The sequence below is a fragment of the Octodon degus genome, unplaced genomic scaffold (genome assembly GCF_000260255.1).
Source record: "Octodon degus isolate 3935 unplaced genomic scaffold, OctDeg1.0 scaffold00012, whole genome shotgun sequence".
Lineage (NCBI taxonomy): Eukaryota > Metazoa > Chordata > Mammalia > Rodentia > Octodontidae > Octodon > Octodon degus.
The window spans coordinates 6645727-6660736 of NW_004524588.1; the positions used below are offsets into that span (position 1 = coordinate 6645727).

Consider the following 15010-nt stretch of genomic DNA (forward strand, 5'->3'; position numbering starts at 1 on the left):
TAAACAGGATAAAGGACAGGTGGCCCTGGGCTTGGCAAGGGTGTTAAATATGACACCAGATCATAATCAAATTGATGAGTTTGCCTTATCAAAATTAAAAGCATCTGTGCCAATGATGCTGTTAAAAGAATCAAAAGGCAAGCTAGTCCTGGTGGAAATATTTACAAAATATATTTTTTAAAAGTACGGGCTGGGGAATATGGCTCAGAGGCACAAGCACCTGCCTGGCAAGTGCAAGGTCTCGAGTTCAGTTCCTTGCTTAAAAAAGAAGTGCTTATATATAAAGTGTATTTTTTAAAAAAAACTCTTAAGACACAGAGGATGTATCTCATTGATAGAGTATACGCTTAGCATGAACAAGGACATGGGTTTGTTCCCTAACACTGAAAAACAGAACATTTTTATTTAAAAACTTGACCATAAGAAAACAATCTCGTGAAAAGTTGAGCAGCTGATCTGAAGAGACATGTTACCATGGAAGATAACATAAACCTGTGAAAAGAGGCTCAGGACATACCATCGGGGAGTGAAAATCACAGTGAGATACAGTCTTGCTGCGCACCTGTAAAAGTCAATAAAATCTGAAAAACTGACAAAATAAACACTACCAAGGATGCGAACAAGAGGAAATCTCCTATCTCACTGGTGTGACTGTAAAATGATACAGGTCACTTTGGAAAACAGCCTGGCATTTTTTTTCACAAAGTTAACCATAATTTTAACAAAAGTATTTGCAGTCTTACTCCTAGTGTTTGCTAACTGATTTGAAAACGTATTTCTACCCAGAAGCCTGCACAGGAATGTTCATCAGAGCATATTCATAGTTATCAAAAACAGAATTAAAATATCCATCAACAGATGAATAAACTATGATACATCACTCAGGGTAAAACTGTAATGCACACAGACACGACCTCTCAAGCCCCAGAGGATAGCGATGACCCTTGAATGCACACTACCGAGCAAAGAGGCCTGCCTGGCAAGGCTGCATGCTTTCAACCATACGACATCCGGGGGCGAGAAAACTAAAGAGACAATTTAAAAATTCATTGATTTTTATGGGGTGAGGGTGAAGTGTGTTTTAGACAGAGCACAGAAGATTTCCATGTGTTCATACTGCCAGATGCGGTAGCACAAGCCTGCAATCCCAGCACTCAGGAGGCTGAGGCAGGAGGACTGCCAAGAACTCAAGGCCAGCCTAGGCTATGTAGTGTGTTCAAGACCTGCCTGAACCACATGGCAGGACACTGTCTCAACAATTTATAAACAAAATGTGTGCAATAATCTCACTAAAAGAGGACAGAAGGAAAAGATGCCTAGCCAACTACCTTTGGGAAGCTGCGGGGATTATGAAATTAAACGCAAAAAGAACTGCGCAGAAGTACTTCACTCCGGTCGAGAAAATTGTTCTCTGTGAGTTTCCATTACTGTTGAACTTCTGTTAAGAGAAACGAATAAGTAAGCAAATGGATGATACATGGTGGGAGCCAGATTTTGTTTCACTATTGAAGTGAGCTTACGGGTAAACAGAAGACTGGATGACGTGTATCGCACTAGATTACGTAAAGACATCAGCCTGAACTTATACTGAGGTTAATGCGGATACGCACAGCTATACAGAACTGTGTACGCACGCAAGGGGTGATAAAAGCATACGGTGAATGTTTAAGTTGATGAAAAATATTACAGCAAAAGACACTGCCATCAGTGCCCTTGAGCGTGCTCCTCCTTGCTTTCACCCGCTTATCCCAACATTCTTGTCACTTCCTGAAGCAGTTGCAGAAGTTGTCTTTCATCAGTGTCTTTACTCAGTAGGATCAAAAATACAAAATACAGGGGCTGGGGAGTTAGCTCAGTAGAATAAGTGCTTGCCTGGCAAGTGCAAGGGCCTGAGTTCAATCCCCAGTTCCACACACACACACACACACACAAAAAAAAAAAAAAAAAAAAAAAAAAAAAACGGTGATTGCTGCCACTGCGACAGAAAGTCAGGCTCACGGAAACACTGCACTGTGTCCACATCCAAGCTCTTCAGTGGCTCCCATACCACATGACTTCTGGTTCTTTCCCCCATAGCCAAATGGCCATGAAAGAGAAATTTTCTGAATCAACTCAGAACATCAAGGCAGCCGTAACAGCACAACCAAAGAGGGCTTCCAGAATTGCTTCAGAAAGTGGTCAGAACAGTGGGGTGACTACATTCAAAGCAAAACGGGAGTATTGTGTGGATGATTCACAGCAATGTGTCTTTTACTGTAATAATTTTAAACTTTCACGTATATAGAAATATGTCTAGTTATGCTCACAGCCGGACGTGCGACCAAACCCAGCATCTCCTGCTTTTCCAAATGACAGCCCGGAAGCAACACTTCCACTTCAGTAGCAACAGGTACTCTTCACACCCAGGTCTTGGTTTCTAATACCAGTTCCCAGCAAAAGGAGCCAGATTCCTCAGAGAAAGAGCTGATCGTAGGACTGGAGCAGGATCTGCACAAGATAAGCCTGCAGCCTCCTAGAGCCCCAGATAAAGTAAACAACTGATGAAGGACAACGCCTCACATTTGTGGTGGTACATTACAGGGATACAGAAGCCATGCATAAGAATGCGATCAACAAGGGCTGGCCAGACAGCTCAGTGGATTAAAGTGCCTGCTTAGGCAGACCCAGGGGCCAGGGGTTCAATCCCCAGCAAGCTGTGTTGGCCCCACCCCCAGGGCACACTGAGACTGAGTGCAACTGAGACTGGGTGTGGTGGTACAAGCCTGTAATCACAGTGTTTGGGAGGCTGCAAACAGGAGGATCCCTATGAGTCTGATCTGTGTAGTGAGACCCTGTAGACCCTGTACTAAATACATTAAAAAAAATTTTTAAAGAATATTATCAACAAAGCAAAGTGGGACTGGATTACAACCCCCAACATAAAAAATATAAAATGTTTCTGTGAGCTCAGACCTACACAAGTAAGACTGAGTAAGTAAATAAGTGAAGGAAAAGAGAAAAATTCCTACACCGAATTATAAATGAAGTACATACATAGATACACCACTCTTGGGTGGGGGATGGGATGAGGGAACATAATTTTCTACTCCTAAAGTAGGAGTTATACACAGTGACTTCCAAGAGTACAAGGGGAATGACTGAGGAACTTTGCAGTAGAAAAAAATCTGAGGAACACCTGGGCATTGTGGTGCACTCATGTAATTCCAGTGCTCAGGAGACTGAGGCAGGAGGCTTGCTACGAGTCCAACCCAGGCTATTAAATTTCAAGGCTATGCTGAACTACATAGCAAGACTTCGTAGTTCAGCCTACCCATAGCAAAATGGCCATGACAGAGAAATCTTCTGAATCAACTCAGAACATCAAAGCAGCCGTAAGGCACAACTAAAAAGGGCTTCCAGAATTGCTTCAGAAAGTGGTCAGAACAGTGAGATGACTACATTCAAAGCAAAATGGGAGTATTGTGTGGATGATTCATGGCAATGTGTCTTTTACTGTAATAATTTTAATTTAAACATTCATAACAAAAAAAAGGTTTAAAAAGTGGATAACTAACAAACACTACCTCAGCGAGGTAAGTAATCACAGTAAGTATGTAGATGTGATCTCCTTCATAAGGGTTTTTACTAGGTATGATCACGTGCCCTGTATATAGGGTGAAAAATGAACTTTATCTCTGAAATCTCCCTCCCCAAAACCCACAGTCACAGCCTTAGCATGAGAAAAACACTAAGTCAATTGGAAAAGAAAGGTCTTCCACAAAAGACATGACCAGGACTCCTCACAACTCTTAACCTCATCAAACACAAGGAACATCTGAGAAACTTTCCTGCCAAGAGGAACCTAAGAGACATGATAACTAAACTTAATGTTATCCTGGACATCAAGATCCTGAAATGGGGGGGGGGGGAGGGGTGGACATCAGACCACAACTAAGGAAGAGACCAGGATATAACTCAGAGCGACTGCCCAGCACATGAGGGGCCCTGAGTTCAACTCCAAAAACAGTAAGGAAATATAAAGTATGACTAGTAATGTACCAACACTGATTCGTTATCCGTAACAAATACTAATAGGAGATGTCACAGAGGGAGAAACAGTGCAGGCCTACATAGGAAGTTACTGCGCTATTTCTGTGTTTTGTCTGTAAATCTAAAACTGTTCTACAAAAATACAGTTTACTTTTTAAAATCCCATTTAGACATGTATCCAGGAAACACTGAAGGCGTTGCAGTGTAGTGGTTGCAGAGAACCACCACTCTGTCCATATGTTCACTTTGAAATGTTTGCAACTGTTCCACTACAGAATTTTTCTTAAGGAAGTAGTTTTCGATCACTAACAGCTGCAAATAATTTCATGCAATAATTCCCAGCAGAGATGTACTATAGCCAGAGTGCTTCAACTAAAGTTCCATTTCCCCCTTACATACTTCTGCAGATGTCTGAAAGTTTAGAAGCTATTGTTAATTGAGGCTGTTTTGTGCTGATCAAAAATCAAAATTACAAAACATGTTTAATAGGATTCAGAAAAGATAAGCTAAACTTCATATAAGTCACTTTATGGCTAAAATACTCATCCGATAAAATGTCAAGCAAGTAAAGATAGAATTTGTCATAAAGCCATTTTTCTCTTCAGGATCCTGCTTTTTCTTATTTAAAACTTGTTTGACTGAGCTGATGCACAATTAAAATAGGTAAATGAAGAAAAGAGACTGAGGGAAGAACAGAAAGCAGTGGTGGAATGGACATGGAACAATATTAACAAAAAAGGAGCTAGGCTTTGAAATGTACCAAATGATAACAAAAGCAGATAGTAACAGACCCTCACCATAGGACAGCAAAGGATCAAGGTCTCATGAACCATCAGCATAGAGAAAAACTTCAAAGCAGGAAAACAGGAGAAATAAAAACAAGATGAATCTTTACCTTTAATCACAAAGTGTTCAAAACTAAACATTCGCGTTCCAGACAGAACAAAAGAAACACGATTCTATCACTTCATTTAAAGTATTGCCTGCTGTCTATAATCGTCCACAAACTACTCTATGGTAATATTTAGTGATATTGGGAAGTAATAAAAGTTACAAGCCAAATACACTAAGTACTGTAAACAGTGGTTATCTCAGAACAGAATTAAAGGCATAGTTCTTTCTTCCTTTTTTCCTGTTGTGAAGTGAATAACTTGTGGAATTTCACCAAGCACTCAACCACACTCAAAGCACTCCAGGAACACACTATATTTGTGAAACATTCTGTTCTACCTTTCATATGGCAAGGTCATATATGAAGAGTAAGTGTGAATCTATGACAAAAAATTTTTGACACCAGCAATTTAAGAACTATTGTAATTAATCCAGAAACTTCCAATCCCAAAGAGAACATCTACCCTAGCTGACAGATGATGGCATTGACTGTTAATTTCAGTAGACTCACTAAATTACCACATGATCTAGCTTTCCAAACCCCACGGAGCTGTGGAATGGTCGCCTTTCGGTGTAAATGATTTAGAAACGACACACAACACATTTACTTTGCAGTTGTTCTTGTTTACTGTGAGAAACCCCCAATTCTTCTATCTCCCCAAAAATGACAAGCCCAAAGTCAAACTAGTCACACCCCGGAAACCAAGTTTTATTTGAACTCATTCCTAAGACATTCGCTATTTTTGCTATTCCTCTTATGATCAGAGGCAAAAACTGGAGCCTTTAGAAGAAAAGGCACTAATGCATTTCATTGGAACCTATTGGGAAGGGAGGATTCCCGTCCCTAACGCTTGGACGCTATAGATGTCTGCGGATTTCAAATTTTAACACACGGTGTCCGCGCCCCCCCTCACTCCCACCCCGTGAGACTCAGGGAGCCGCACTGTGGGTGCCACAGGAAAAGGAGGTTCTGGGTGCCAGCACAATCGAGGCAGAGAACCTGCAGACAGGTAGTCCTCGACGGAAAGTGCGGAGTGGGAGCCCGCGAGGTAGAGGAGGGTCCTCATGGGTGGGGAACCCCACTCTCCACGCGTGAGCTACCCGCGACCCGAGGAAAGCCATCTTCTCCAAAGTAAAATGGTGCGAGTGGAGCGGGGCGAGCTGCGAAAGCCGGGTCAACAACCGTTAAGATCTGACGCCTATTGTCAAGCAACGAGCTCTCTCCTTGGGGTGGGTTACAGAACGGCGGGACCCTGTCCTGCCGGTCACTTAGAAGGGAGAACCCCAACTTGGGGTGGGGCCGGACAGTGGCCCTGCAAACGCAGCTCTAGGGCAACAAAAGCGGAGAGGGGACCGCTCGCTCTGTGGCCGCCCGGGGGAGCAGGCAGCGCAGGTGGTCGCGCGACGCCCCGGGGCCCGGGAGGTCCGGGGACCCCGCGATCGCACCCTGCCCGGCGCTCTGGGATGCGGCCCGGGCGGCAGCGCCGCGCACACCTGGCCGCCGCCACCAGTTGCAGGCGGGCGGAGCGCAGGCAGCGTCCGGCTCCGCTCCGCCTCGGCACACAAAGGCGGTCTGTGGAGCCCAGGGGTCCCCTCCCCGACCCCGCGCCGCCGGCTCTTACCTCGGGTCCCCGGGGCGCCGCGAGCCGGGCGCTGGGGCGGCGGCAGGAGGGGGACCCCACCTGGCCCGCGCCCTCCGGATCCCGGGCCGAGCTCAGAGCTGCCGCGAAGTCCCGCTCGCTGGAAGAAGGGCTGTCCCGGGCGAGCACCGTGCCCGCCCGCCCGCCCGCCCGCCTGCCCTCCTCGCGCCCTGGCGACACCGCCGAGCTCCGCTGCCGCGAAGTCTGGAGCTGCAGCCCGCTCGCGGCCACCTCCAGCCGCGCCGCGCATGCCCAGAGCGGCGCCACGAGCAAGCGGACGGGAGGCGACTCCGGGCTCCGGGTCTTGCGGGCAGCCGCGCCGCGGAGTTCTGGTCGACCCTGGGGCTGCGAGCCGCGCAGGGGCCAGCGGGGGTGGGAGACCCGCGGGAGGAGGGGACAGGAGGCGGGACGCTGCGACGAGTTAGCAAAGCCAAGATCAAAGTCGCGCGAAGGTGTCGAGCCGCCGACGGGTCTCCAGAAGTGCCCCAGCAGGACCGACGAGCAGCCCGGAAACTCGGGAAGAGCTGAGGAACTGTGGGGCGGCTAGCCCTGGGCTAAGTGGGCGCCCCGGGCCACACAGCCCCGGGCCCTGCTGCTCAGGGCCAGCGGCCAGCTGCGCAAGGAACAGATACCTTTGTCTGCGTTCTCAGGCTCTCTGACCTATTTTCCTCCACGGAGAGCTTTCCTCTTTTCTATTCTGTCTCCTACACCCGGCTGTGAACCTGGTGCCCGAGGGTCTGCGTGGGTCCCTAAGTCTCCAAACTGCTGGTCTCTAGCCTAGGTCAGCAAGCCCAGACCCGCCCCACACGGCTGCCCAGGATCCCTCTCTTGTGATTCTTGCCAAGAGCCTGGTATAGTTTAAAGTAGTGAATGGTAGTTTAATTAGTGTTTTTGTTTTGCTCTGTTCTGTTCTGTTTTTTCCAGTTTTGTCACTGATCTCCTAATCAACCTTCCTAACCTTCACCTCCTCCCTAAGTAACTCCCTGAGTCACAAATGAGAATTCTGTCCACTCCTGAACATTGTCATTTCTTGCTAGTAAACAATAGGCATTGTCACACCGGCTGCCTTCTAACTTCCAAATCAGATGACTTCCAGAAGTCAAGACTGTAAATGAAACCTGGTTAAAATATTGGCCCTAGCTGCTTTGTAAGGCAAATAAAAGGGACATGAGATGTTAGGACATGACAGAGGGGGAGAAAGTAGCCATTAATCCTAGGTTAAACACGATCCCTCCTCTTTTCTATTTCCACCGGACCACTATGCGTTTGTTTTTATCAATAGCATGTATAACCATAATTATTTGTTGGATATTTATTTTCATATGCCAGGAGCTATGCAATTTACATACATTACCAACCCATAAAATGAAATGGGTCTTATTAAGCCCATTAGCACATTTTCTTAATTTAGCACATTAAGAAACTGAAGCTCAGAGGTTTATTGCTGGCCAAGCCAATTCTAATGTCTGAATTAAAATCCAGCTCTGCTTCAATCTAAACCCTGTATCATTTGACTTCTGAGTGCAAATCAGTTTCCCTTAACTTATTCTACATTCTTCTTTCTGTCCTAGGAGTCACACAAAATAAATTGTATTTCTTAGAGACACTGCAAGCCTTGAAATAGAAGAATCAAACTATAAAGTAACCACCAGAAGATCTAATTACTTCAATGTTTTTCCTTCCATTGCTTCTCAAATGACATAGTGTACGCTAGTACCCACTCCTTCCTCACCTTCTTTGACTTTCCACTCTTCTCCCTAACTTGTGAGCTCAGAGCAGATTACAACTTTCTAATACAATGGGCAGAAAACTAAGTCTTAAGTCATCAGTGGCCCTTTTGATCTAAGAAACTCTTATAGTTAGGCACACTAAACCTGCATTAAGTTATTCTTCTAGCAAGCATACTGCCTAGAGTCAAGTAAAACACACGAGTCCGTTTCCTCTGGAGTAAAGTTAAAACATATTGTGGGGAATTAACAAATGGTCAACTTGTAACACCCATCTGAACCCAATCAGCGTGGTCCTGGGTGTGCAAGGCCCACCTGAGGAGTATTGCCAAAAACATAAAAGGAGAACTGGAGGAGATGGTGGTGTGTTGTTGATTCTCGTGGAGAAACTTGTCGTGCTGGCTTTGCTGATACGCACTCAGCTGTACTTCAGAGGAGCTCAGGTCATCCATGTCATGGGTGACAGCTGTAGCTCTTTGGGGGGAGTTCTGACCCTTACTGTGAGCATTTCTTCCAGGCTCTAGTGCAGAGCCCTTAGCTGGCTGGCTCCGACCGTTCACCCAGCTGGTGCAGACTTTCTACCTTGCACCACTGTGCTTTGGGCCTTCCCATCACAGATCCTGAAACAGGCTTGCATAAGACATTGTCATGGGCTCTAAGCCTCCAGCCAGACTTGTGGAGGGCATTGCTATGGGCTCTAGGTATTCAGCTGGACTTCTGGAGGACACTTGCTTGGGATGTAGGATTCTTTGGGTCACTAGTGTGTGAACAGATCTCTCACACTGTTTTGCATTTGACTCTTTGGATGAATACCATAAAATAATCCTATAAATTATGTGACCTGTATTAATTATTTTCCCTTATAAACTGTACCTACAACACATATCTTCTACCTTACATAGTCTATGCTTCCATGATTCTATATGTTAAAACATCACTTATCCTTTATCTATATTAAATTTCATCTTTGTTTTCAGACATAATTTTAGATAAAGAAACATTAAGGATCACTTTGAACTTATCTGTAAATGTAACAAATACATCTCCTCTTGTCTTCATTCAAGCTTAGGTATTTAAACTTAAATTATTAATTGAGTACTTAAATTATTAATTTAAGTTATAATCAGATTTATGCATTTTCAGAGCCAATGTCAAATTTACCAATTTATAAGGCCACCACACACAGACTTCTTTTTCTGCTTTAAAAATCTCATTTGTTTAAAAAGAAAACAGAAAGAAAGAAAATCTCATTTGTTAATGTTTGCACATAAGAAAAAGTGATGTGGGACAGAATGAAAATAGATGCGTACATGAAGTGAGCAGAGTATCCAAGTGTAGATCAAAACTTGGAGTCATTGGGAGAAAACAGCTGGATCTTGAGACCAAAATTCTAAATGAAATAAATCAGTCACAGAAAGTGAAATACCCTATGGTTTCTCTAATATAAAATACCCAAAGTAATTTAAAGAGCAAAATAAAAAAGCCATGCTATAGAACAGAAAAGTAGACTCTGTAGATAGGAAGGGGACATAAGGATGGAGGGAGAAGGAAGTAAAACTGACCAAGATGTGATCTGTACATGTATCAGATCCTAAGCTTAATGTAATCAGTGTGTATGGCAAACATACTGACAAAATTATTGTAGTGGGGATCAAAGTTGCAATAAATAATTTTTAAAATAGAAAACAAAATATCGGATAAAACCTATACCTCAATGTACAAACTACATATAAAAGCTGTACCAAATATTTTTAAATAGTTGGAAAATGTTGAATGTTCTAACCACAAAGAAATGATGAATGAGGTGACAGATGTATGCTAAGCACCCCGATATGATTATTACAGTATCTGATTTGATAAAATACATAAACTGTGTATTATATATATCAAAACCTCACACTGTATCTTGTAAATAATCAAAACAAAATTTTTCAAACATTAGAATAAAATAGATAACAGTTTTTTTTTTCATGTGGAGAAATAATGAAGACAGAATTTAGTCTGAGGAATTCTGATGTTTAATCTGATCTTCAACTTCATCGTATTGACAAACACCTAGGAATTCAGTACAGGACACTGCTGGGTGTTGGGGGGTGTATTGTCGGACACATTTGGGTCACAAGGACTCTCACTGGTAGGTTATAATTGATGAGATTATAATTTGATGGCATTATTGGGAGGTGATGGAACCCGGAGGCAGTGCCTGGTTGGAGGGAGTAGATCGTGGTACATAGCCTTGGGGATTATATCTGGCCCCCAACTTCACACTCTCTGGCTCTTACCCCACCATGTGCTTTTCAGCTACAAAGTGACCTGTTTGGTCCCACCACACCCTTCCTCCACCGTGTTCTGGCTCAGCTCAGGCCCACAGCGTGAAAGCAGCCAACTACAGCCTGAAACATGTGCAAGTGTGAGCCCGAGTAAATCTTTCCTCTTGTACATTGTTTTTCTTGGGTATTGAAGCATAGCAACAAGAAGCTCATAGGGGCATTTAGAAATTTCCCCAAACTCAGATGTGTTTTTCAAACGCTGCTCTTTACGCACACCCCCTAGTCTGAGGCATGAATGTCATCTAAAGACTGCTTTGCATATCTCTGCCAACATGCAGTCTTTTTTTTTTATTTTTTTTATTTATTTGTGTGTGTGTGTGTGTGTGTGTGTGTGGCCAGCTCAGCCCACCAGGGGGCGGGGCTGGCTGGCATGTGGTGCTGGGGGATTGAACCGTGGTCCCTGTGCTTTGCTAAGCTTGTTCTAAGTAGGTGCTTTAGACCACTGAGCCATCTCACCAGCCCCTGAGCCATCTCACCAGCCCCAACATGCAGTCTTAAAGCCATATTGGCCAAACCATATTTGTAGGCAAATCTGGAAGACATATACTGTTGTTTAGGGCGTTATTATAATGATGATCCCATCTAAGTCTTCTAAGGAGAACTCGGTGGACGATTTCTCTTTGACTACCACCATCATTATGTTTCATTTGAAACAGCAAGCCAAATTGGTTGGATTATTATATGTACTTTCACCTAAGGAGGTGTTTGGGCTTGCTTCATACTTTCTAACTGCTGTTTATATATCTTGTTTGTTATGATTCTTTTACATTCATTTCGATTAACAAATTCAATTTTGGTTAAGTTTTTTTTAATTTCTTTTTTTTAATGTATTCAGTACATGGTCTACAGGGTCTCACTATGTAGATCAGACTCCTAGTGATTCTCCTGTTTTTAACCTCCCAAGTCCTGGGATTACAGGCACATGCCACCATGCTCTGTCTCAATTGCTGTCTCAGTGTTCCCTGGGGATGGGGCCAGCACCACACGCCAGGATCGAACCCCAGCCTCTGTGCTTTGGTTAACTTTTAGATGCTTTGAAGCTAGAAAAAATGCTTCAATTTATTGTAGACCACATGAATATACATATATGAAAATTGTGAATATACATGTGTCAGTTGTGCAAATTAAACTTATTAACATTTACAAGAAGTTTTTCTACTCAACAATAAATAAATGAACCAGACATGATGGTGTACACCTGTAATTTCAAAACTCAGGAGGCTGAGGCAGGAGGATCATGAGTTTGAGGACAGGCATGGCTACATTGTGAGTTTGTTTTTATTTTTGTTTAATTTATTTGTTTCTTATTTTAAAGAGAAAAAACAAACACAAAAACAAAAACAAGTTTAAAAAGCAAAGCAATGTATAACAATACAAATAGTACAGAATTTCAAGACAAGAATAGAGAATTAACAATGACCATTGTATTTTGTATTCTTATCATCAAATTTGTTGCTCAGATTACCAGATATAGGTATGCAAGATTGGTCAATTAAACATTAAACTCTTTCTTTCAATAAAGCTTAATTTTTTTCTTGTCCTTTTGGCTATTTTTTAATTTACTTTAACAGAGTATAATAATAATTGATAAGGCATTAGAAACAGTACACATTTAAAAGAACTAGTATTCAACTGTGGTTTTGTATTGCACATTGCTGTTGTGAAATTAGTTGCTATACATCACGAGTTTAAATCCAGCTTGAACTACATAGTGAAACTCTGTCCCCTCTCCCCCAAAAAGAAAAGAAAATCAATCATCATGATTGTAAGCAAAATACACAAATATGGTAAGATTTTTGAGGCTAAAATACCCTAACTAATGTAGCTGTTAAAGGAAATTTTAAAATGAAATAATAAATAAAATACTGACTAAAAGAACCAGGGATATATGAAAAGGGACCTGTCAGAACTTTTGGAAAGGGAAATGTAACTATTAAATTTGGCAGAACCGGGGATTGAACTCAGGCCCTTGTCCTTGCCAGGCAAGTGCTTATTCTACTGAGCCATCTCCCCAGCCCCATAACCATTAAATCTGGAAACTTCATGGATGAGTTAGAGTGCATTAACTGCAGAAAAGAAGAGCCAGCCAGATAGCTCAGTAGATTAATGTGCCTGCTTAGGCAGATGCAGGGACCAGGGTTCGATTCCTGGCATGCTATGAGGGCCCCCACTCCCAGGGCCCCCTGAAACAAGGACTGAAACTGGGCATGGTGGTGCACACCTGTACTCCCAGCGCTTGGGAGGCTGAAAACAGGAGGATCACTACGAGTCCAATCTGCAGTGAGATCCTGTAGACTCTGAAATAAACGCATTAAAAAAGCAGAAAAGTGTAATATAAGGTATGTGTGAAGAAATATTCTATTATCCAATGCAAAAGGAGGCATGAAAAATGAAAATGAATGGGCTGGCCTGATAGTTCTGCAGACTAAAACATGGCTTAGGAAGAACATATAGATCCTGTCCTAAATACAGAAAGAAAAAAAAAAAAATGAAGATGAAGAGATATGGAAGGTAGAATGTTACCATATGTGTCTACAGACAGACCTAGAAGGAAGCATTAGAAAGAGAATGGTGTAGGCAAGAGCTGAATAAGAGCAGCTGATCATATTCCAAGATTAATATAAAACAGTAGCCTACAGAGAGAAAGAACTGACATATATGTGGAGCATATAGGGCAACTGAAAAGAAAGCCAGACTAAGGAGCACAACGCACACACATACCAAATAAATCAAAGGAAACTAATACATTCTGTGGTGAAATCAATAAATGAGAGGAAAAGGCCATCTGAAAAGCACCAAGGGAGACAAATAACTGGACATGGTGGCACATGCCGGTAACCCTGTAAGAATCCAGGGAGTCTGAGGCAGGAGGATCACATGTTCAGTTCCACCAGGGGGAAGTTAGAAATTGAGCAAGAACCTGACTGAAAAATTTTAAGAATATTTGGGTTTAAATCCAAGTAATATATACTCTCTCTCTCTCTCTCTCGCTCTCTCGCTCTCTCGCTCTCTCGCTCTCTCGCTCTCTCGCTCTCTCGCTCTCTCGCTCTCTCTCTCACCCATGCGCATGCACGCACAAAAATAAAATGACCTAAAAGAAAAAGTAAGTAGATTTAAAACTTCTCAATGCTCAAGACAGCCAAAAAACCATGGACTATGTCTTCAAAATTCTGCATAAACACTAAAATACTATCTTGCTCCAGAAAAAAAAAAAAAAGAAGGCTATGGTCAAAACTTTTTTAAAAAAAATAATAATAACAGGGCCAAGGAGATAGCCCAGTGGCACAACACATGCCTGGCAAGCACACTTGGACTGGGGGAGAAACCTTTCCACACTGTTAGTGGGAATGTAAATCAGTAAAAACACTGTGTAAATCAGTATGGAGAGTCCTCAAAAGACCAACATGGGACCTGGCCCGGGTATTCTCCTTCCAAGTATCTTCTCAAAAGTGTCCATGTTATCATATTACAGCAATATATGCATACCCATGTTTATAGTAGCACAATCTATGATAACTACATCTTGGAAATGGCCTCTATCCCCGCCAACAGATGCATGCTGAAGAAAATGGGGTATTTATGCACAATGGAGTAATGCTCTGCCATAAGGAGAGATAAGCTTGAGACACTCGTGGGTACACTGATGCATCTGGAGAGCACAATGTTAAGTGAAACAAATCAGATGCGTGGTTTATTTTATATGAGAAACCCAAAACTATAACTAAAGAGCAAAACAAAACATAGATAATATGGGGCCGGGGAGATGGCTCAGTGGAATAAGCGCTTCCCTGGCAAGCGCAAGGGCCAGAGATCAATAATTGGTTCTGCCAAAAGAAAAAAAAAAAAAAAGCATAGATAATAGGAAGTAGGAAAATCGTTTTCAAATGGGAAGGAGAACAAGAGATGTAGGGCCTAGGGAATAGAAGGAAAGGGAGTGGGGAAAAGAAATGGAAAAAAAATAGAAATGGAGCTTTTATGGGGACCAGGAGTTGGAAGGAGCAGGGAGGAAACAGAAAAGCAAAAGCAATTGGCTAATGATGTCTGTACACAGCACAAGCACCAACTACCGACAAAACCCCCATGATGATCACTGTGTACTGCAGCATGTACCAATAAAAATAAATTTAAAAATTCTGAGTGAAGCTAACTACTAAGATAGAGTGTATCCAGAATAAAAAAAATAGGTTTCTAGAACAAAAATGGTATTCACACACATTAGATTAGCAAAGCTGTCCTCTGTGTGTGTGTGTGTGTGTGTGTGTGCACGCGCACGTGTGTTTGAGACAGAGTCTTTCTTTTTTTTTCTTTTCAAAGTTTTATTGATAAACATATAGCAATGAGACAGTTTCAAATCAAATCGAAAGTACAGTTTCAACAAATAATACACTGCATA

General features: G+C 42.6%; 1 protein-coding gene across 1 annotated transcript in view; it reads right to left on the reverse strand.

Annotated features, from left to right (window-relative positions):
- LOC111815167 overlaps positions 1 to 15010 on the reverse strand; it is a 91230-nt gene that overhangs the window by 65027 nt on the left and 11193 nt on the right. Inside the window, exon 2 of the mRNA XM_023709469.1 lies at positions 6543 to 7084. Coding sequence (XP_023565237.1) covers positions 6543 to 7084 — 542 coding nt within the window. The remainder of the gene's footprint in view (positions 1 to 6542; positions 7085 to 15010) is intronic.